This window comes from Volvox carteri (genome assembly GCF_000143455.1).
Source record: "Volvox carteri f. nagariensis unplaced genomic scaffold VOLCAscaffold_10, whole genome shotgun sequence".
In the NCBI taxonomy this organism is placed as follows: Eukaryota; Viridiplantae; Chlorophyta; class Chlorophyceae; order Chlamydomonadales; family Volvocaceae; genus Volvox; species Volvox carteri.
The window spans coordinates 782,683-805,684 of record NW_003307553.1 but is presented as its reverse complement, the minus strand read 5'-3'; the positions used below and the strand labels follow the sequence as shown (position 1 = coordinate 805,684).

The following is a 23,002-nucleotide window of genomic DNA, read 5'->3' as shown; positions in this document are numbered from 1 at the left end:
CTTTACTGAATCGCTCGCCCTGCTTCACGTCCCTCACCATCGGGATTGCGCCCGCTGTCATCGCGTCCTTGACTTATCTGCGGAATACACAAAGCCAAGTACCCAGACAATCTCAGATCTCAGCTTATCATAAAGCTGGGTCATTAATCTGCTTCGGTACAAACGCACTACAAACGCATTAACCATACTACCGATGGGATCTTCCGCAGCTGGGATCTTCCGCGTAAGTTTGAATTCCTGTTGAACGCGTCTATTGGATGAATGTGCTTTTTCCATCCACAGAAAGACACATACACCCACTTAAACATACATGTATATAGGGTTTGGCACTTCTGGTAACGCGCGACCATTGCCCCCGGGAGATCCCGGGATCGGTACCCCTAAGGGTTAATAATCCTTCCGATGGTGGAAGGTATTGCGCTCCTAGTTGATGGACGGTGGTGACCTGGGATAAAGTTAACCTGCGAGCCGACCAGGTATGGAGTTGGGCCGCTGTCGACCCGTCAGATTCCGTTGGATGCTAGTGGTGGGTGCGGAACCTGAGCGAGCCACGGAGAAGTTGACTAGGGTGACTGGATGAGGGTGCCCCGAGATACCGGGGAAGGCAGGGTTTCGAAGGGTAGCTGCCACGGGCGAAGATATACCCCCCTGTTTCACACATCATACATGTAATTATCAATCCGTCGGGTCTTAAACGGCAGATCATGGAAACGGTCTCAGCAGTGCATGCAAAGTTTTATTCGGAGGCTGTGCTTCAGAAGACACACCACATGCGGGAGAGGGCCCTTTCAGCTCGTGTGGCAAGGCTATCGCAGCCATGACCGCTGCCAAGGCCAGCTGCGTGCACGCCTGAATCGCCGTCCGCGTCACATCAGGAAAATCAGGTACAGTGGATTCATGTCCGGTGGCCAGCGCATGAAAGACTTGACGTAGAAGCATCAAATGCGCTGGGTTTGTTGCCATACCGCCCGTTCCGGAACCACCGCAACCGCTGTGGTGTGGACCTTCGCAGCTGACCAAAGTGATGTCATTGCCTATACCTTGAAATATGGATTTGAAAAGCAGGCAAGATGTACAGTACCGGGAATGAATTAAGCTGCCTTGCGCTGTCTGCCGATGTGGTGACACTTAAAACTCCTGGGCACTGACGGGTTTAAGTTTGGACAGAAGAGGATGTGTGCTGGCCGTCGGAAAATCCAATGGCGGAGCTTATCGCTGCTGAAGCTTCTGTCACGGTTTCGTCCGGTACAGTACGGCCTAATAATTCAACCGGACTACCAGACCTGCAAGGTGCTCTACAACGCAATGCCATTCCCTTTACACAATCATAGATGTTATATTTGAGCTCCAAATTAGCGTAGCAAAACTAGGCCCTGACGGGACGCTCTCAAACACAGCGGACAAACCATGATGAACGTTTTTAGGTTAGCGGGTGATATGACACACCTGCTGTCAATTATAGTCTTGTTGCTGAAGATTAACGCTACACGGTCATGTCGCGGTGAGGAATGATCTTGGCACTGCGGGAAGGTGCAGTAGCGCTGGCGCCACTTCTTTAATGCAACACTACCTGCTGATACGTGTGGATTAGGCATCTCGCTGAAGACTCAGGAGCTGTACGCCGTGGTGTTCGTGTGCCGGTACTTGGACCTGTTCACTAACTTCATTTCCTTGTAAGTCGGGGTTGTTGTTTCGAGGTTCGCGGGAAACATGCTCTGGAATGTTACGTATACCCGACATGTGCACAGATACAACACGGTGATGAAGATCATTTTCCTCGTGTCCACCTTCACCATTATATACTGGATGCGCTTCCATAAAGTCATCCGGGTGACGTATGACCGGGAGCAAGATACTTTCCGGTACCAGTTCCTTGTGCTTCCCTGCTTGGTACTGGCCCTGCTGCTCAACAACGAGTTCACGGCGATGGAGGTGGGTAAGCTCCCGCCCCAGCTGCTCGTTGCCCGTGGGAGCGAATTGTTTCCCAAAGCGCCAAATTGTGCCCCTCACCGTCCTTCAGCTTCCATGTTACCACCAAGGCCACAGTTGCTATGCTCAGCTGCCATTTTGATCAAGGGAACGGGTAGCACGATGTATGTATGTATGTATCAGCTGTCGCGGTCGCGCTCTGGGGCTAGGAGTTCGTGCCAGTAATACCTGTGGCACCTCACGGCTAAATAGCTCCATCAAAACGTTCAACTTCAAAACCTTTGGAGCTGCGAAAAGTAGCTTTCGTACTAATGTCCAACTTGTGTAATAATGTCCAACTATCGATGTATGTCCGCCCACAGGTTTTGTGGACTTTCTCCATCTACCTGGAAGCTGTTGCAATTCTGCCACAGCTTGTGTTGCTGCAGCGCACTAATAACATTGACAACCTCACGGGCAACTACGTCTTCCTGCTGGGGTAGGAATAGAGCGAGATTACGGGCGGGCGGGGGGTAGGGGTGGGGCCAGTGGAGAAGCAGTGGAGAGGTTCTTGACGCTCTTGCCTGAGAGGTCCCGAGCGGTTTACCTGAATGGCGACATGCACGTCAAAAACTGAGAGGTTGGCTACTACAGGATATTACATGCACCCTGATGGCGAAGAAGGCTTTGGGAGAGATTTGCGCTGTGGTGGGAATTTTCGCCGGGGGCCCTTGGCATCCTTCGGTGGCCGCTGCCCACACCTAAGGGGTGTCCCTTGCGCGCGCCTCTGGAGGCCTCTGGGTGTTCCATATCTGTTTAATCGCCCAGAGCCAAAGGGGGTTGACGGTTCGTTCCATTATGATTTGATGGCTGGTGTGGTGATGGAAGGGTTTAGGAGGAGGGGGAGGTAGAGTCCTCCTATTACGATTTTAATGAAGATCATCCCCTCCTCAGATCAGAACCGTTCCCGACGTGCTTGCAGGTCCTACCGTGCTTTGTACATCCTGAACTGGGTCTACCGGTTCATGACGGAGAAGCATTATCGCCAGTATCTGGGTAAGTCGGCCGGGGGGGACCCTAGGGTCGCATGTGCATCGTCGCCGCTAAGGCGGGCGAATGCCTACCGACCTTCTGATGCGTGTTTTAACACGACCATTTGCTGCCTGGGGGTGTTATGGCAGCTGAAGAGGTAATGCTTGCCCCTGGCGCTGTCTACCCCCCCTCCCGGCGCCCCAATGCGCTGGCGCTGTCGGCCCTGACTGGCTCACCACCACTACTACCACCACCGCTGCGTCTCTGATTATTCGCCTGTTCTCGTGACGTGCGTTTGAAATGCAGTTTGGATCTCGGGTATTGTGCAAACCATCATTTACATCGACTTCTTCTACTACTACATTAAGAGCTGGCGGAACAACGAAAAGCTTTCGCTACCAGCTTGAGGCGTGGTGCGGCTCGGAGTTGTTTAGGACGATAAGGCTCGCTGACGCGGCAGGGCGCTTGCAGCTGCACAGCCGGATCGGTACTGGAGGAGCTGACGTGGACAGCACCGCCCTCGGATGGCCCTATACCCTAATAGGCTACGAAGTGGGTTGGGTTGCGGGCCTGTGCACTTGGGCACAAGACTCCCCGAGGCCCCATGTAAATCTGGGACGGCGGTCAAACCAGCTGGCACATTATCAAATGTCGTAAATGATGGGACATGTCTGGGGCTCAAGATGATGTAGGCGTTTGACAGCTTATTTAGCTGACTAGACTCTTGGCTCTTGGAGCAAATCTGGGCTTTTGTGTGGCTTTGTGCTGATGGCTAGGCACACCCCACAGAAGGCATAGTGGTGTTGCGTTCTGCTTGTGTTGCATACGGTGGAAGAAAGGCGAGCAGGCGCGTTGCGCTGGTTTAGGTGACCGGTCCAGGCTTTGTTTGTCTCTCGTCGAGCGGCTCTTGCCTGTTTGGATGTGGGGATGTGGACATTTGGTTCCTGCTGGGCTTTTTGGGTATCTGACGGTTTGGAATTGCGGACTGAACTTGGCGCCTTGTAGACTACCTTGTGGTGAGTGTTTCGTAACGGCGGATAAGTCCATAAGCCAATTTGGAAACTATTATTTGTCCGGACCAAAGCGGTTTCACAGGATACAAATAACTGGAGTGCGGCGACAATGGGTCCGGTGTTGTGAATGACGTGAAGTGCTTGCGGGATACGCGGGGCAACGCTTTGCATGAATTACAGCTCTGCAGCGAGACGTCCATAAAGCTACACTGAAGAATGAAAATCTAACGTCACGGTTTTACGGTGGGTTAGCATATGTAGCTATCTAAACCCATCTAATACCAGTACCAATGCATCAATTAACGTCATTTTGTCACCTGGCGCGATTTCATCCAGCCTCACAAAACGCCGTAACCTTTCGTCGCGGCATCTCCGCGCGCATCCAACGTCCTTGAGGCATCTACCCAGCCCCGATGCTTAGCCCGTTAATTCTTATCTTATACAGGTAACATGCCATCCACCAGACGGGAGCAAAACATGGCATAGCCATCTCTAGCTATGGCTAGGCATGGTCCTGTAAAAAGCCATATGATAGTGTAACACGGTTTGGCAGTGAAAACCCACACCCATACCCACACCCCTTACTATTGCTCTATCCTTATCGCCGCTGTCACCTGCGAGGTTTCATCACCCCGCCCTTCAGGTGACTGGCCTGCAGCTGCTGCAGCTGCGGCACTTGCCTGTACTGCAGCTGCTGTAGTTGCTGCTGCATGGCTAGGCGCTGCTCCTGCGCTTTTTGCTGGTGGATGGCGCCAATCTGCCGTAACTGTTTGTTATGCTTTTGAATGGCCAACACGAACTTGAGCAGCACCTCTTCCTCGTCCACGACCTGCGCGTGAAGTGGTTCAACCCAGGGGTGCCCCAAGTCCAACATTTGAAGAACATTGAGAAGAAGTGTGGAAATGCCTCAGTAATCGAAATCTTATGGTATTTAGAACCACGTAACCTGGGTCGGTCGTCTCGCATCAACCAACGAAAATTGTGCGTGCCCCGTACTTAGCCCGTGTTCACAAGGCTAGCCGACCTTGGCAACTTCAATAATAAAAATAACCCCGAGTACATAGGGTCTGTATACGCGAGGAAATGTTCCAAAATCCGTTTACTCCTCGTAATTGGTACGCATGTGGTCGACTCGACAGCGCAAACCACGCACCTGCTGCGCGAAGTGGCGCGTCACGGAAGGTATTAAATCCTCCTTGGTCGCTGTTGCCGGAGTATCTCCCAGCTTGTGAACTTTTCGGTATCGTAACAAGGATTGCGTCTGTAAGCAGAAGCGAATTACGGCAACCGTCAGTTAGGTTCGCCACAACCAAAGCTGAATACCTGGACCCATCAGCGCGCTGAAGCCGATAGGTCATGCCACAGCCAGTACTTACGTCTAGCTTAGAAAGATCTACTCGCATAACCCGTCGCGTGCTGCGCGTTTGGCGGCCCTGCGCACACATGTGTTGACGCACATATCGGTAGGTCGGCATTGACCGTAATGATCTGCTATCTGTTTGCAAGATTGAAGGTGAATTGCCATCATACTGCAGCGAACCAGAGTTAACGGGGCCCACCTCCATGCCCTCGTCATCGGACGAAGCGGCAGCCTGGAACGCGCCTTGTGCACGCAGAGCCGACGGTCGTTGGGGTCGCCTATCCGACATTCTCAGCAGCTGACAAACCTGCAGACACTGTACAGGCAGCTTTAACCAATTATGGACTCTTGAAGTCGCTAACAGGGGGCCACATGCAGAAGAGTATTACCATAACGAGCCATATGGTTAGGTGGAAAGAGTCCACCCTACAATAAGCCTCTAGTGCAACACTTGAGCGCACACCGACATCCGACGACATAGTCCACTTACCAACGAATATCAGCGACGCCAGTCCGTGTCAAGTCCTCAATTATTGTGCCGAGTTGCTGCTGCTTCAACCTGGTCCGCCTTTCCAGCTCTATTCGTAAAGAACCCACAGTACTGGCCCAAGTATTTCTTTGGTTTGCTTTTGTACCAGATGCTAAGTGTTAAATCCTACAAACTGTTGTCCTTTCACATCTAACCATAACATTTAAGCTAACTTGCATGAGAAAACCTTTAGGTTTGGTCAGGGCACTAGCGCCGAAACCAACGGTCTCCTGAGACCCTCCATTATTATGCGTGATCGATTGGCCCTTCTACACCAAGCACGATTCATGTTGTGTAGACGCAAAGTTCAATGTCATGCAGCGGGTGGAAATGGTCGTGGCGGTCTGCCTGCGCAACTGGTCTCTTTTCAATTTTTCACAAGAGGGTTCCCAAGCAATAATTAACTTTATGACGCAAATGAAACTGTAAGAGTTTATAGGTAGTTGGCATTAGACCATGTGCAAACACAATCCTCGCGGAAAGTACGTTACTTCCCCGTCTTGGGCGAGATAATCTTTAATGTCTTCTTAGCATTCCACAATATCTTCCAGCTTTTAGAGCTGCAAGTTTGTGCCTACATGGTCGTTTTCTGTAGGTCACGGTCCACCACCGTAACGGAATCGGTTGAGCACAGCGGCGAAGTATTCTTTGCTACTGCAGATCCATCGCTTCCAGTAGGTAACATATAATAGCAGCTGGACTCCTACGTCCTTTGTCTATTAAGACGGATATGAAATTGCTGTTCCCTTTGATCTATCTGCATATTTAGGAGGTCGTCGGAAGCGCCTCGCAGGCTCGCTTCCGCCCATACAATACTTGGTTTTATTTTTTCACGTTGCCAAATTTTGCCAATCGTGCGCCACTGACAGTGGTCTACGGCTAAGTAAGTCCCACCCAAAAATGCAGCTTCTTCATAAAACAATGCAATAGTTAGCAATTTGATCACGATCTTTTTACGGAGGAACTGTTGAGGCATGTAATATGTTGCGTTCGTGTTTTGGGACCCATCGCGACCCATGGGCCCTTTGCAGGACTGAAGTTACGTGCCCTGATAATGGGCAAACCATCTCAGAGCAAGACGTAGATAACCAAAACACGTGCAAAACTACGGTGTTGTGGCTCCTGGTCGTCTTGAAGTAACAGGCCCACGTGATAGTTAAAAAGCAAGTAAGCGATTCCAACAAACTACAACGCAACGCAATAAGGACAGGCCCTGACAGGCACCGGCGAAATTGGGGGGCAAAATTCGATTGCCAGCATCCTCTTCTTAGTTAATGTCGTCAAGCTGATAAGCTGCAGCCTGCAGGTGCAGGCTGACGTCTCTTGTGCACGTTGTGCCTTTGTGCCCCGTCTGTAGTGAAACATACTCCGCTTCGCGTATCCAACAGACACGTCACATTGCTCAAGAGGCGCATGTCGGAGAGGTTCACAGATCCGCGACGCTCATGGCCGTAGCGTTGACATAATATCGTAGTCGCAACGGACTATGGGCGTTGTAATTTTGGACACTCCTTCCACTTCCTTCCTTCTGCAGAACGAACTAGAGTTTCCAGACCGGGCTAACTTGTGGTTGGGCATTCCACAGGCCTCCGTTCATGGTGTGTGTGTGAGGTTGTGTGCCTCGCGGCCATCAGTTCACTCAATCTCGGTCGCCGTTTGTTGTTTGGGGAAGGTCTTCCGGCCAACATGGGCGTGTCAATACTTAACTGGATTACTTACGATGTCATCACTGATTTTTGGGCTCGTTTAATTGCTTTTGCGGCACGGGATAACCTGCCAAAATGTTGGGAACACGTGCCTCAAAATTATCCTTTCTTATATGTCAGCGACGCAAACAAGGTCGCCTGATCCTTTCTGTATGAGCGTACTAACCGAGGTTTTGTGTCCAGTGAAGTTAGTACGGCCTGGAAGAGTTCTTTTTGAGTAAGGCCCACAGTGTTGTGTGGGAGGCGCTCCTACGGGCGCTCCACTCGACCCGCACTTGTTTGGGTGCCGTGTCTCGGAAATTTTTAAAGTTGTACGTAAACTCGGGCAGGCCTCCAAGACGCGTGCCACCTGGAAGCGCCAGAGCTATCTCGGAATCAGCTGCATAAAATGAAATTCGCCGCAAATCAGTTACTAGTACCGTACGAGGCTCCCCGTATTGGTACCACCCTAAATCAAACTGCAAGGACCACGACCCACAAACCCGGTACACACAGATCCATCGGCAAGGAAGAGACTAAAAGCTCGAGTCTACTTTTATACGCAGCACGTTTGGGCAGAGCCTGCCCAAGTTAGCTTGCCTTTAGCCCCATTGCGACTACTGTAGGTAGGATGGCCTGTACAATCCGCGTATTTTTGTCATACATTTGGTTCAGGCCCCAAATCATTCAAGGGCCATAATCCCGTGAAGCAGGCACTTCATGTGTGGTAACAGCTTTAATTCGACCTAGGTAACAACCTAAGTAAAAATGACTAATTAGTGTCGAGGCCTAACGAACCAGCAACCCCACTTTCTTTGTGATCGTACGATGTACAGAATCCGGGCTGACGGCTAGTTGGAACAGGTGATGTGCTAAAAGAGAGCGGCGCTGCTGCCTTGTTTTCCAATTTCATACTCATAATTGAAATCGGCACTTGTATGTCCTTTGAGGGATAGCACGGCACATCTGAGTGTTAAATATACAAGGAGGCCGTTGATAGCCATATGTGTACAACGCCCGTCCCGCCGGGCCGAAGATAGCTCAAGCCGGCTATTCGCTGACATCAGCAGCTCAGGCCACCCGCTTTACCATAGCAACGGCAAAAACGAACAAGGCAAAATCCAACTCAATTTAGACCTGTCCTATTTACGCGGTGCAAAAAGTCTTCTCTTGGTAGGGAGGAGGATGGGAGATTTGCATTAACCAACCAGCCTGCAACAAAACCCCCGGCACAGCACATACAAGAACTGGGCCAACTGGCAGTGCTAGAGACATCCGCAGACCTCTGTGCCTCAGACAAGCGACCAATGAACAAAACCACATGCGAGAACCATCCATGAGGAAGGGGAGGGCAGAGATTCAAGCCACGAAAAATCCCACTTCCCAGCTCACTCAAGAGCTAGTTATAGTGAAATCTCGAGGGCCTTGCTGCTTCCTAGAAAATGGCCCAACATCATCACATGGTATGCCCAACGGATGTCGTTCGTCCAGGAGAGAACGCTTACGAGCTGGCAACCTTCTGCGCCTGCTCCCGCACCTTAGCCTGCAGGTAGGAATGCAGACACAAGCAACGTTTCAGGTTGGAACAGCGCTTCCACGTTACCGTTTCATAACTAATCCGAAGCGACAATAAATTTGGTCATTGTGAGCGTGCTTCCACATCGCTGACTTCGAGGGGACGCCCAGTCGTTCCCATTCACGAAAATCATTAGAATATCCCCTCATTCCTTGCACTGCTTTGCGCACCAGTGCACCAGCTCAAGAGGCATGGAAGTAATCCCAAGGCATGACCTTGACGCTTACCAGCAGCTTCTTCTTCGTCTTCAGGGAAATGCCCTGCTTCTTGGTGCCCTCCAGGGTGTAACTCTCCATGGAGGCAGCGGTGGGGCTCTTCGGCGAGTTGCCACCGCCAACCACCAGACCGCCGGTGAACTCCTGGGATGGGATGCGGATGGCCTCAGCCTGCTGAGGCGCGACCAGCAGAGCGCCAGCAACGGCTGCGATGGGAGCGGGACATACAGAAGCCAAGCTCGGTGACAGGTTGTCCTGGATAAGCATGACCTTTACAGGGCATGCGACTTGACACCTCCGCATGAAAGACACGACTGATCCTAACATTTACACAATCAAAGATTTCCAGAGATCGGCTTGCGCGGACAGCCGACCTTCATATGGTCCCGCAATACCTCGCTGCGACCCGTCAGCAACAGGAGTGATAGGTTTAACCAGAGGCAAGATTTCTAGGCCACGGCTGGCGAAAACGTACAATAACCCTTTGCGTAATAACAATAATGTAATGACGATGCATTTCATATGCCTGGGAACTTTCGTCACCCATGCCAGCGCACGCATTCATACTGGCACGCATCATGCCCGGAGATATAAAATAGGACCCTATCAAACTTACCGCCAGCCAGCAGGCCCACCAGGACGCGGCGAGGCTGCTCAGCGCTGGCGCGGACGACGACAGCAGCGCGAGCTGGGCGCACGCTCTGCAGGGCAAGCAAATTGCTTGTTAGTATTACACTATGCATTTGCTAGGACCACAGTAGCCTGATTGGCACGCCATGGACAAGTTCTCTGTTTGCACTGTAAGCAAGGTCTCACCGCGCGAGCAACGTTGCAGCGCATCATGGTGGCCATCTTGAGCTATGAATCAGGTATTGACACACGGCGGACACAACAGGAGGGCCTGGAGGTTTGTAGAAGAAAGATCATTGGGACAGATGGCTCCGGAGTCTGGACACTCCAGGGTAGGCGCTGCCAGAAGGTGCACAGGCGGAAGACATTGTCCAGTTTCAATTTCATTTGTGTAATGTAACGCATGACATGTTTCAATCCATGAGATATGCGGTGCGGCTTTAGTGCAAAGCCCTACAACTAGCTCCTGTTTGGCGCGAATTTGTCTTACACTTCAACATGTCTAGTGCATCGGCAAATGACGAACCGGAATTCACTTTGTATCAGCAAGAGCTAGACACCGCTTTTCACTCCAGAAGCGATCCGTTTCCAGCAGGAACTCCGGAACATGCTGAGCTATTGGCTTTTATTTGCAAATTGCATAAGCTGCAGAAGTCCAGGTAAAATTGTAGCGCACTAAGCAGAAACTTTCGGGCTGGGAGCTATATGATTCGGCGTCAAACCCCGGCCCCCTTAGTTCTATCTTTACACGTTGGCCTCTTCCTCCTCATAATCCGATCCCCACCAATTTTTTCCATCAAGTCCTCTCGTTGTTGATATATCAACATACATCCCCACCAGCCTAAACTGGTAAAAGAGCCTTGCACACTGCAACGGGTTGACCGGGTAATGCTCCTCACAAACGTGGCGGACCCTCTGGAACCCGGAACACTGTAGCAGCCCTTTGCCAAGGGACCCGAACGCTGCCTTGCAAACCTCGCTTCTCCGTAGTATCTCACGTTCTCACCTTCGAAACGCAGCCAAAGCCATGTAATATTCTCACAGCCCTAAAGAGACAACAGAAAAAGCAATCACCAACCGTACCACCGTACCAGGATGGGAAATGCTACCGCAGCTACAGGCGCCGAAACCGGCGGCGGCGGGCCCGCCGACCCGCAGCTGGCACAGCGCCTGGGTCTGCCGTTGTCGTACGACGCCAGGTTCCGCATCAGCGCCTCGGTCGTTGCGCCGCAAGAGCGCCTGGCGGCGGCGGTGCGGGCGATTGCACGGCGGATGGCCCAGCGCGCGGCAGCCAGAGCTCCGTCAGACCGCACCAGGCAAGGGGCCGCTGGCGGTGGTGGCGGTGCTACTGCCGGCGGTCCCTCGAGACCCACCCGCCGCCCAGGAGACGGCCGCGACTCGGGCGACCGCGGCGGGGGAGTGACTCCGGAGATGGTGGAGGCGGCGTCCCAGGTGTGTGGTGTGTGGTGCATCGCACCTTCTTCAGGACGGTGATGGGCGGGAGGTGAGTGGTTGGTGGATTCTGGTAGTGGTGGTGGTGATGGGTATGGCGGGAACTTGACTTCTGCCCAGGCCCCTCGGCTTTGCCTTTGCCCGTGTACTTTCTGATGCTGCATGGCGCCGCCCCCTCTCTGCTCTGGTACCAGTACCCCGTCATGCAGTGCACCCCCCCCCCGACCCCCCCCCCCTGGTGTATTCCGGTGCCAGCTGGTGGGGGAGTACAGGCGCCTGCTGCCCTGGTTCGAGGACTTCTTCCAGCGGAGACAGGTGCGGGGGCCCCCGGACGCGAAGGCGCCAGGCGGGGTGTGTGTGTGGGGGGGGGGAGTGCTCGTCCTGCGAGGAAAGGGAACCTTCCTGCCAAGTAGTAGTAGTAGGAGGAGGAGGAGGAATAGGAGGAGGAGGAGGAATAGGAGGACGAGGCGTGAGGTGGATGTGTTCTGTCTTTACGCACATATGTGAGTCAGTCATTTCTGGCGGGGGGGGGTAGGGTTTTAAACATCTTTGAGGCTAGGGCCCTGCTTAGGAAGCGAAGAGGCAACGAGTTGTGCGGATGATTTGATGAGAGGAACCGCCCGGGGGAAAGGGGGGTTACGGCAGTGCAGTGCAGTGCAGTGCACGGGTGAGCAGGGCTACCGGGGGAAGGAGCCACTAGCGCAGTCGCGATAGAGGTTACTGAATTCATGGAGTGTGGAGCGATGATGACGGGGTACGGCTTATGTGTGCATGTATACGTATGGTGCGTGCTTACATACACAGCACGCGTATGGTGCGTGCTTACATACACATACAAATACACACATACACACGTACCTCGTTCGTTCATTTCCTCCGCAGATTTCCCGGCTCCGCAAGTTGCAATCCGACCGGCTAGCCCTCCCCGCCGCGGGGTTCCGCGGGTCTGTCCTGAGGGCGCTTGAGGGGTCTCAGGCGCTGGTGGTGGCGGGGGACACAGGTGGGGGGGGGTCGGGGGGGCCGGCGTTAGGGGAGCGTGGTGGTATGGGGGGAGAGGGAAGGAGAGAGGAGGAGGAGGAGGAGGAGGCCGGGGGGAGGCGCGTTATGTTCAGCATGTCCGTTTGTTGCAGCATACCACTGAACCATCGGTCCTTGGGGTCTGCCTGGACTCAATCACCCAACCCCTACCCCTACCTCTACCTTGCCCTTTTCACCGGTCTCACTTTTCCCTCGTTCCTTGCCTTTCTGTCTAGCGTGTCACCTGCCCTAACCTTGCCGGATACAAACACAAACACACACACATGTCCATGCTCCCCTCCAACTTAACCACCAACGGTTAATAACCACTAAAGGTTAAGGCCTGACTTCTGCTCCCGGTCGACCCGGGTTCAAATCCGCCTGCCGACCTCTCGGGTGTTTGAGAGGTGGTGAAATGGGAGGTGGCCCCCCATCTTGTGGACGGTGTAGGACGTCATAAAATCAACTTGCGAGCTGACCAGGAACTAAGTTGAGGCGCCGTTGATCCGCTAGATTTGGTTGGATGCTGGTGGTGAGTTGCCAAACTCATGAAGTCGGATGGGGTGAATGGCTTAGGGTGCCCCTCTAGCAGGGGAGAGCAGGGAATTGCCTCGGGAAGGAGGCCACTGGTGAAGCTTAACCACCCTGTAACAACATCAACAAACACACACACGCGCAGGTTGCGGCAAGAGCACCCAGATTCCGCAGTACTTGGCGGCGGTGGCGGGCGGGTCCCGGTACCGCCGGATTGCGGTCACCCAGCCTCGCCGTATCAGTGCCGTATCCCTGGCCAGGCGGGTCGCGGTGGAGTCCTGTGATGCTCACGGCACTACCGTGGCCTACAAGGTCAGGTTCAGCAACAGTGTGGCAGGTAGGTACGTGAGGGGGTGTGTGTGCTGGGAGACGGGGGGCCCTGATGGGGCACGTGGGGTGGTGTTATGGGGCGGAGTTGCGAGTGAAGGGGTGGGGGTCGGGCCCGGACCCGGCGCCCCACAGCTTGTAATTGGGTCGGGTACGGCAGTGTCAGTGTTGCGCGGGGTCGCTTTTGGGTTTGTATCGCCTTTTTGCGTGCGTGTGTAAATGAAGGTGTAAGGGTGGGGGGATGTGTGTGTGGGGGGGGGAGAGGGGGAAGCAGACTCATTACGGGGTGCGGTGAAGAGAGGTCTGTTTGCTTGTAATGTAGTCGTTAGGCTGGGGCATGCGGGCGGAGTCAGGAGACCGAGGTGCAGGCGGCGAAACGCGGGCTGCTTTGCTTACCCGCCTTGCCTTGCCCGCCTTGCCTGGGCCCGCTGACCTACCCAGTTCTCCCCCCCCGACCTGTGCGGGTCGTCCCCCCCCCCTGGCACAACTCGGTTCCATCGGTCCTGTCAGCCGACAGCCGCATTGTGTTTTGTACGGAGGGTATTTTGCTCCGGGAGCTTGCGGGCGATCCCACGCTGGCGGCGTACGACGTCGTGGTGTTGGACGAGGTACGAATGTCACTGCTTCTAAACATGTCCATTTTCGACCATCAATCATATACATATATATACATACATACGTACGTACCACATGTTAGGGCGGCACGTATGGCACTTTTGTGTGGGCCCCATTACGAAGGGGTCACCAGCGTAGTAGCGATGATCTCCTTCGATGAACATCGCGACCGCACGGAAAGTAGTTGGCCGGGAAGTGAAATTGAAAGTGAGGGAGTTGCACCACACGCGGTCGTACCACACTCTGGCCGGAAGTGACCCGCGGGTCATTGCAATTCCTCTACTGGCGCCCGCTCGCCATGATTCGGCCCCTGGGCGGGCCCCCTGCAGGTCCACGAGCGCCACCTGACGACGGACTTCTTGCTGGCGCTTCTTCGCGCCCTGCTGCTGCAGCGCCCCGAGCTGCGGCTAGTCCTGATGAGCGCCACCATCAACTGCGCGGCCTTTGCGGAGTACTTCGGGGGAGCACCCATTGTGCAGGTGCTTGTGTATGTGTATGTGATTTGTCAGTCTGTTTGTTTGTTGTCTGACTGTCTGTTTCTCTTGGAAAGGAGAACCGCGCCTGTATGTCTGTATGTGCGTTGTGTACAGGGGCTCCTGGAAATACAAGTGGAGAGGCACTGACGCCACCTCGCATTCGGTGTTCCTGTGTGTGTGTGGGATGTGCCAGTGTGTGTGTGTGTGTGTGCGTACGTGTGTCTCCCCTTAGGCCCTCCATTTGCGTGATCTTGCCAACTTGAGTCTGCCCGTGCGACTGCTTGTTATCTGCTCCCCACCGCTCTCCATAACCCCCCTGACCCCCCTAACCCCCCTGACCCCAGATCCCGGGCCGTCTGTATCCGATCCAGCTGGTTTACGTGCCCCCGGAGGCGGCGGAGTCCGAGGAGGCTCTGAGGCGCCGAGACGGGGCACGACGTCGCGCCGGAGGAGCTGGCAGTGGCGGCAGCAGCGGCAGCAGGTGCGTCGCGAAGAGGAGGAGCGAGGAGCCAAGCTCGCGGGGGTTCCCTCTTTCGCGGGCTGAATGCAGCGGGTGAATCACCGCGGGTTATCACGGCGGATGAGGTCTCTGCAACAACCAATCCTCTTCAGGATAGCAAGGCTTTGCGATCCCGGGTATAAGAACAATATTATATTATAAAAATTATATAAGTTACATGTATTCTGATAGTATTATATGTTCTCCACATTTTTACTCATAGTGGTCTTCTGTGCCCTGGTTGATGTGCCGCCCCTCCTGATTACTTTTGAACTTGCCTGGTGGTTGCATGCGGCTCGCGGAGAGCGGAGATCCAACCAAATCTCTGCCCCTCCCTGCCTCTCACACCCCCCGCCCTGCCCTCTGGAGTGTACCCGTCTATATGTCTGGTGTACCTGCTTCGCTGGTCCGTGGTTTATCTTAACCCCCGCCCCCCACACACAAACGACCCGCGCCCCGGCTCACCTGGTGTATCGACTCATTGGCCGGTGGTGGCCTCCTCGCTGCGCCGTCCGCCCGAGCAGGTCGGCTGCCAGCCCCGCCTCCGATCAGATAGATCCCGCACCTTACCTGCGACTGTTGCAGAGGATAGATTCTGAGGTGGGGTGTGTGGGTGTGTGTGTGTGGGAGAGTGGATGAACGCGGGTGGCGGGGTGTGTACTCCGGGCTTCTCTTACCTGCCGCCTCCCCCACCTGCCCTTCGTTCTACTTCTTTTCGTCCGCTCTTACTTTAGCCTCGGCGGCTAGGTAGGTAGGTTTCCGCGGTCATCATCATTACATCAGCCCGAGGTCGCCGCCTTTAAGAACGCCTACTGGTCAGTTCTGCTTCTTGTAGACTCTTTCCTTGGCAGCAGCTTCACTCGTTCGTGGTTCGTCTTTCCCCTCCTGCCCCGTTCCCTACTACCCACCGTGTATACAAGGGGGAGGGGGAGGTAGTTACGAGTTCCGCAAAGAAATGCGGGGGGGGGTGTCCGTAATAGCCGGGCGGCCCATGGGCATGTATATGTGGGCCTTTTGCCCGGGCTTTGGCAGTGTGAACGTGTTTTTGTGTGTGATGATGTGTGATAACACACACGCGCGCAGATCCCCTCCAGCCAAAGAGGCGACCTGCTGATCTTCGTGGCGGGTACGGCGGACATTACGGCACTCTGTACGGCACTTGCGCCGTACGCGGAGCAAACTCGCAGGTATATACGTGCATGTCCCAACAGCTCCCCAGCGCGCACTGGCAGCCTGACATATCTCCCATGCTCCCTCGGGAGATATGTCCTCCTCGTCTTTCTTCCGCTTTGTGGTGCATCATCATCATCATCATCATCATTGCCATCATCATTGCGCAAATCATCTCCACGTCTCACTTCTCGCTGCTTTACCACCGCATAGTCCTATCTCGTATTAAAACAACACTCCCGGCCCCCTGTCGTACAACTCGGGCTGCACCCTCCGCCGTTTTGCACACAACGTTATCTGGGCTTCTACCTGCCTGCCTGCCTGCGGCCTGTGTTTGGAGCTCCTAGCTCCCATATCAGGTTATTCACTCCCGCTCCCCCCCACACACAGATGGGTGCTGCTGCCCCTGCACGCCGCACTGCCCCTGGAGGCCCAGGAAAAGGTGTTTGATGTGCCGCCGGATGGTGTACGGAAGGTGAGTCAGTCTGTCTGTCAGTCTGGTAGCATAAGGGGCGGCTGGCTGGCTGCCTGCCGGCCTGCCTGCCTGGCTTGGCCAGGTCGTTGATAAGGCAGGTATTGCAGTGCAATATGAGAGCGAGGTTCCGCAAACGTAAGGAGCGGGAAAACTGAATGTCAGATTAGAACGTGTGCCTATGCGTGAATGCATATGTATGCATGTATGTATGTATTTGTGCCTATTCATCAGGCGATTATTTCCACCAACATTGCGGAGACCTCCCTCACCATTGACGGGATTCGCTTCGTGGCGGACAGCGGCCGGGCCAAGGAGATGATACACGATGTCGCCAGTGGCGGGGGGAGTCTGCAGGTGAGCCATCAGGGTTCCTGGTGCTGCTGGTGCCGGGGAGTTGGTTCCGTAGTAGCACGTCGTGGTGGGCGCGCAAGTTTTTAGCCACTGGGTTGCCACTGGGTTGCAACTGGGTGGGCGCATGTGCTCGTTTGTGTTCCTATTACATACACGTGGTTGGGCAAGCCGTTGTATAAAGATGAGATCAGTGGTCAAATGGTACAGGTACAGGTTCATGTCTTGAGGAGTTCCAGCCCTCCCCGCCCTCCCGAGCTGGTGGTGGTGGTGGTGGTGGTGGTGGCGACCGTCTGCTGCCTCCGGTCGGGACGTGTGCTGACCCGAACCCCAACCTCCGCTTCGTGACTCCCGCCCCCTCTACCCCCGGGTCCCTCCTCACCCCTCCAGGAAGGGTGGATCAGCCGGGCCAGTGCAGACCAGCGCAAGGGCAGGGCGGGCAGGACTGGACCGGGGACCTGCTACCGGATGTACAGGTAGAGGTGCGGGTGCGGGTGGCTGGGGGATGGGTTGTGCCCATGCGAGCGCAGGGGCCCCCAAAAGTAAAATCTTCAGGTAGGCCCTTGTGCCCTTTGTTGTGTCATCCTGCCTCTATTCGTAGTTCTATTGGTCTACATTACTACATACTTGCCATCCTCCCCTTAGCCCTGCCTTGCACCTGCTGCCCCCCACGTGCGCTTATGTTGACCCTGCTGGTGTCGTGCTGTCGCCCGGGGGGACGGGACATACTTCTGTCCTGCTTTTGCGGATGGGTCGGCGGATTTAATACGGCTATCGGCTGGTTGGCAGCGAAGCGCTGTATAACGAGATGCGCGCGTTCAGCGCGCCGGAAATCGCTCGAGTACGGCTCGAGGTGCGGTACATGGGGAAGGGAGGGAGAAGGGGAAAAGGGGAGGCGGTCCCTGACCTGTTTCGCAGTTTCCCCGGTGTCCGCTGAGTCCTAGTAGTCCTAGTAGTCGCATGTGGTCTCATACCTTGCAGGTCTCTTACACCACACCCTTGTTGGCATAATGGTTGGCGTTACACTGCTCGTCGTTGTGTTGTGTTTCCAGGCGGTGGTCTTGGGCATCAAGGCGATGGCGGGCAGCGGCATGGACCCGCGGGCATTTGGGTTCATCGACCCGCCGCCCCCGGACCGCTTGGAGGCGTCCATTACGAACCTCAAGCAGGTGAGTCGTACCTGACGTCGTACTTGTCGTCGTCTGGAGAGACTCCTCAACCTCGTTCAGCCAATTCTGGTTATCTAACGGCCCCGGTACGACTCCTCGCTCTGCACCTCGCCCTCTCATCTCAATCCTAAGACCGCCTCCTCACACGTCCTCCTCCTCCTTTCCTTGACCTCCCCTAGATCGGTGCGCTGAACCGGTCGGAGAAGCTGACGCCGTTGGGGGCGGTGCTGAGCCTGCTGCCTGTGGACGTGTCCATTGGCAAGCTGCTGGTGCTGGGCTGCGTGTTTGGACTGGCAGGTAAGTGGAGTCACCCCCGGCGGGACAATGGAACGGTACGGAGGATTGATGCGCTAGGTAGGGGAGAAGGTTACTCACACAAGCCTCAAAACAAGACGGACGGACGGACAGACAGACAAGCTGAACGGTGTTGGAAAGGGAACCCGGATCTGGAAATTCCCGTTCCGGATAATGACACGGACCGAAACCCAAACGAGAGCGGGCCACGAAAAGCTGGAAGGCTTATGACTAAAAGGGGGAGAGAGGCCAAGTTCATGTTCTCGGGTTGTAGGTGAGCTTCACAGTGGGTGTGGAGGGGATATCACGAGCTTTTCCGTTCGGCAGCAGCAAGGAGACTTGCTCGCGGTGCACATCAGCACTGCCATATATCCTGGTGTGGGCAGGCTTTCCTCCCGCTTGCCTTCTTTTGTTTGTCTGTCTGTCTGTCTGCGCCTCTTGGCTTCTGGATTCCCCCCTCTTTCCGCCTGCGCTAGTGCAGAGGCTCCAGTGGTGACGGGGACCATCGCAAACTGGGCAGGGTGGGGTTTCCCTCTCCCTCGCTTTCGTCTGACAGCCCCTGGCCGGTCGGTCGGTTGCACGTGGCTCTTGTCGGAGGCATTGTGTCATTGGCAATTGCTCGCTCAGGCACATGACCGCCACGTCAGCATTATATGGTGGGGTCGTCGGAGACGCCGTTTTAGTGTAGAGGTCTCTGGTCATGTCTTGGTGTTTCGATTACGTGCCAGGACTTGTGTTGGTTTGCGTGCTGGAAGTGCGAGGAGGTTGCGCCTGTACCAGTCCTTCGGGATCCTTCCGAAAGCGCCCTGCCGTGCTATACGGTTTGCGATGGTCCCCGTCGCTGCTGGAGCTTTCTCTGGGGGGGTGGCACCTTGGGTGCCGTACGAAAGGGGGAGGGATAGGGCGGGGCAACAGAACCGAAGGCGTGTAAACCGGATTCGCCTTCAAATGTAAACCAGATTCAGTACAATCCGTCGAAGGGATTCGACTGCTGGTTAAAGTGGGTGAGGTAAATGCCAGTGGCTGGGTGCTGCTGCAGTGGCCCTCTGGTCTTCCAGTCTCACTCCCCCATTGTGGACAACTTGGTGCCAGCTTTGTAACCCCTGCCGTGAAAGATGATCGTTCCCTGGTTCCAACTGGAAGATTCGTCCGGCCTTGTTATCCGTCAGCCCCTTACATGCAGACTGCTAGCAGCAACGATGGCAGTGACGTAACTAGTGCTCAAAGCACGGACACTCGACGGAAAGCACCAACCCTTGCGTATCGGTATACCCCCCTTCACATAGTGCGAGCCGTCTGCAATGGCTTCCGTAATGAGATGACCACGCTATCTCTTGGCATTGCACGGGGCACGGGAAATCTGTGTTTTTGGTAGGATATGGCAAGAGGCTAGGTGGCAAAATGGCTGAACAACCTCAAGACGTACTGACACCTGGGGAGTGATTGCGTGAATGCCGTATAGTTCGCGGCTGCCAGTCCATGCCGTCTGTCGCGGTCTAGCGATCAAAGACACAGGAAAACAGGGGTGATACTCGTAAGGATAGACGACCAGATAAATTTGTGCTCGTAACTTAATCGCGACGCCTATGAAGGCAGAAAAGTAGATACGAAGGAGCAGTCATGTGCTTCCAGAACAGTAAGGTAACGGCGTTATCCCGAAATGGGACTATCGCCACAAGAAGGATGCCCTTAGCCTCACTGCGTGAACTCTGTCTACATTTATTGTCAATACAAAGTATGGTTGTATGCCGAAGCGTAGACCATTGAGGAAACTGTCTGCTCTCAGTGAAACACCAAGATGATGTATCGAAAATGCCTTAAAAACATATAACAATATAAAATATGCTATCAACGTAAATTGCATTAACATACAGCAGTCGTCCGAATATGAAGTTTTGCCACAAAAGGGCCCCTCCGGGATCGAACCGGAGACCTGCTGATCTGCAGTCAGCTGCTCTACCACTGAGCTAGAAACCCGATACTGGAGCTTATGGGGATCGATCCCATGACCTCACGCATGCGAAGCGCGCGCTCTACCACTGAGCTAAAGCCCCTGTTGAATTTAATCGCTTATTGCAATCTTATATTACCAAAAATCCCGCGACACACATGCAACGAGGCCGGTCCCGAGGCTGCCGTAGCTCCCGGCCCGAGCCATTCGGGGTCGCCTCTGTTGCCCGCTGTTTTAGGTTGCGTGCACGGGCGCGCGGGTGCGTGCGCGTGCGTGCACGTTGAATGCATGCGGGGGCGTGCGTTCGGGTGCGTTCGGGTGCGTCCCTATCCCTCCCTATCCTTTCTTCCCTATCCCTCCCTATCCTTCCCTATCCCTCCCGGACGCACGCACGGACGCACGGACGCAGATTTTTCTCTAATACCAAAAATCCCTCGACTCACATGCAACCGACGCGTGCTGCCAGGGGGGACCACATCAGGGGACCATCCTAGAGCATCATTGAGGCCCCGAAACCCCTACCATGTCGAAACTGCCGAAGGCTCGTTGTGTTGCTCGACTTTGTCGCTTTCATGTGCCTCTCAGAAGGATGGATGCAACATGTGCTCGGTGTAGTTGGGTACTTTGCCAAGCGCGTGCGGCTGCGAGCCAGTCCAAAGGTGTAGCGCCTATGCACCAATCCATCATGAGATTCGGTAACGTGCAGCAGCGAATGTTGTGCAGCGAGTATTGTACAGCAAGTAATCGATATCGTGAAACAAGTAGCGCGGAGGGTCAAGTTTGTATGAGGATTTCGAACGCCTCATTGCATTTGGCCCCGTTAAAGAAACTTTCGACACTTTAGAAGAGTTATTATGTTATTGACGTAACCCACGAGCTGTGGTCATGAGATTCCGAGTCGGGATCCAGGATCCATAATCAGCGTAGCTGTTTTTTCATGCAGAGCCTGAAAGGAGGCTTCACACTTTTTCACGCACCAGTCGTTATGTGGCCCTTAATGATGCCGGATGTTGTACCTGGGCGTTGGGGTCGCCTGACGTGCCGCATACATAGCCTCACATAGGCAACCGGACAGCACCGGTCACGGTCTACACTTTGGGGGCCAAAGCTCATGCCAAACTACCACTTTCACAAAGCATAATGGTCCTTGGGGTCCTTGCGGGTTTCCCGCGACCGGACACAACTGGAAATGATTAGCGGGAAAATCGAGAATTAAAGCGCTCACAAACCCTTTGAACTGCTTCAAGCGGATTAGCAAATGGCGCATGCAATGCTTCCGCGTCGGTTCTTTAGCACGGGACTGCACGGGCGGCTTTGTTTAAGGAACCACAACGACATTTACCGCGCCCCAACTTGCAAAGCAAGCATAGAAAACTAAAATCTACACCCCTACATTCGTACATCTGTGCATTCGTACAAATGTACTTCCTCACTCAATTTTGATAAGTGGCCGTGGCGCCCAATGGTGCCGTGCTCACAGGGCCCACACTGACTCTGGCCGCTGCTCTAAGCGTCCAGTCGCCGTTCCTCAAACTTGGTGATGAGGAGCACGACCAGGTACGTGCCTAATTGGGCCTTCACATGGTCTAAGTGCCTGATCGGGCCTCTGTCCGTCTAGAGCATCAATCCTGGATCCGGAATCCAAATTTAGATTCTGGGGTTCTAAGTCTTGTCGGCTCCGTACGCTTCCCAGGCCTGATCCCCTAATCCAGATTTAACCCACTCTCAAAGTTCCCTCCCCGATAATTAACACCCCAGGAGGCTAAGGCCGCACGCGCGGCTCTGGTCTCCCCGCACGGTGACGCGCTGACCCTGCTCAATGTGTTCGAGGCATGGCTGGCGGTCAAGCAGGGAGTTCCAACCAGCGGGGTTGGTGTCGGGTTTGGGAGCGGGGGGTCTTCCCGAGGGGGGTCGAGCCGCGGCGGCGGCACCGCTGGACAGCTCACCAGCAGCGCCCGCTGGTGCAGGTGAGTACGAGTGTACGGCGCTTGGGGAAGATGGCTCGGCTGTCCGGTGGCAAAGGCGGGCAGGTTTGTAGACCTGCAAGTCTCCCTAACTGGGCGGGCGACATCCGGCATCTAGCGGCTGATTCCACACTATATGGCTTACATTGACTGACAGCGTCCCCTGAGGGAGGAATGTTGTGTATGTATGTATGTATGTATGTATGTATGTATGTATGTATGTATGTATGTATGTATGTATGTATGTATGTATGTATGTATGTATGTATGTATGTATGTATGTATGTATGTATGTATGTATGTATGTATGTATGTATGTATGTATGTATGTATGTATGTATGTATGTATGTATGTATGTATGTATGTATGTATGTATGTATGTATGTATGTATGTATGTATGTATGTATGTATGTATGTATGTATGTATGTATGACGTTGATTACACTGTGGGCTGAAAAGCCGGGGGCCCAGGGCCGAAGCACAGCGCGGGGGGCGGGTGCATACGGCTGGTTAGTCTCATGCACTCCGCCCCCGGGTCAGGCCGCACGGGAAACGACGGCCGGCACGCAACAGCGCTTGTTTGGCGCTCCAACTAGACGGGATCTATGCCCGTTGGTCTCCTAACATAAACGAAGTCGCAACTGGGGGGCTCTTCCTGCCGACCGAACGAACCGAGCATCTCAGAGAGCTCGCTACCAGGACTTGGGCGACCGGGAGCCCGACGAGTCTTCCCGGGCTGGGGAGGTCACCAAGCTCAAAAA

The 23,002-nt window shown here is 54.5% G+C and overlaps 3 protein-coding genes across 3 annotated transcripts in view; 2 read left to right on the top strand and 1 right to left on the bottom strand.

Annotated features, from left to right (window-relative positions):
- Positions 1 to 1,316: 1,316 nt before the first annotated feature.
- Positions 1,317 to 4,784, top strand: VOLCADRAFT_73775 (uncharacterized protein). The gene is made up of 6 exons (XM_002948529.1): positions 1,317 to 1,501; positions 1,592 to 1,673; positions 1,749 to 1,932; positions 2,292 to 2,407; positions 2,891 to 2,964; positions 3,247 to 4,784. Exons 1-6 carry the CDS (start codon positions 1,408 to 1,410, stop codon positions 3,345 to 3,347), a joined length of 651 nt encoding a protein of 216 aa, XP_002948575.1. The 5' UTR covers positions 1,317 to 1,407; the 3' UTR covers positions 3,348 to 4,784.
- A 3,641-nt stretch (positions 4,785 to 8,425) lies between these two features.
- VOLCADRAFT_120622 (uncharacterized protein) lies at positions 8,426 to 10,204 on the bottom strand. The gene is made up of 4 exons (XM_002948398.1): positions 10,135 to 10,204; positions 9,935 to 10,019; positions 9,331 to 9,524; positions 8,426 to 9,070 (listed from the first exon to the last, which is right to left on the bottom strand). Exons 1-4 carry the CDS (start codon positions 10,168 to 10,170, stop codon positions 9,029 to 9,031), a joined length of 357 nt encoding a protein of 118 aa, XP_002948444.1. The 5' UTR covers positions 10,171 to 10,204; the 3' UTR covers positions 8,426 to 9,028.
- Positions 10,205 to 11,043: 839 nt separating this feature from the next.
- VOLCADRAFT_116833 (uncharacterized protein) overlaps positions 11,044 to 23,002 on the top strand; it is a gene marked incomplete at both ends in the record, with an annotated part of 17,797 nt that continues 5,838 nt past the window's right edge. Inside the window, 17 exons of the mRNA XM_002948528.1 lie at positions 11,044 to 11,400; positions 11,656 to 11,715; positions 12,283 to 12,400; positions 13,097 to 13,288; positions 13,720 to 13,886; positions 14,223 to 14,372; positions 14,714 to 14,850; positions 15,393 to 15,468; positions 15,952 to 16,055; positions 16,429 to 16,513; positions 16,745 to 16,867; positions 17,252 to 17,337; positions 17,651 to 17,714; positions 17,914 to 18,030; positions 18,210 to 18,327; positions 21,756 to 21,832; positions 22,034 to 22,144. Of these exons, the coding sequence (XP_002948574.1) occupies positions 11,044 to 11,400; positions 11,656 to 11,715; positions 12,283 to 12,400; positions 13,097 to 13,288; positions 13,720 to 13,886; positions 14,223 to 14,372; positions 14,714 to 14,850; positions 15,393 to 15,468; positions 15,952 to 16,055; positions 16,429 to 16,513; positions 16,745 to 16,867; positions 17,252 to 17,337; positions 17,651 to 17,714; positions 17,914 to 18,030; positions 18,210 to 18,327; positions 21,756 to 21,832; positions 22,034 to 22,144 (2,142 nt within the window). The remainder of the gene's footprint in view (positions 11,401 to 11,655; positions 11,716 to 12,282; positions 12,401 to 13,096; positions 13,289 to 13,719; positions 13,887 to 14,222; positions 14,373 to 14,713; positions 14,851 to 15,392; positions 15,469 to 15,951; positions 16,056 to 16,428; positions 16,514 to 16,744; positions 16,868 to 17,251; positions 17,338 to 17,650; positions 17,715 to 17,913; positions 18,031 to 18,209; positions 18,328 to 21,755; positions 21,833 to 22,033; positions 22,145 to 23,002) is intronic.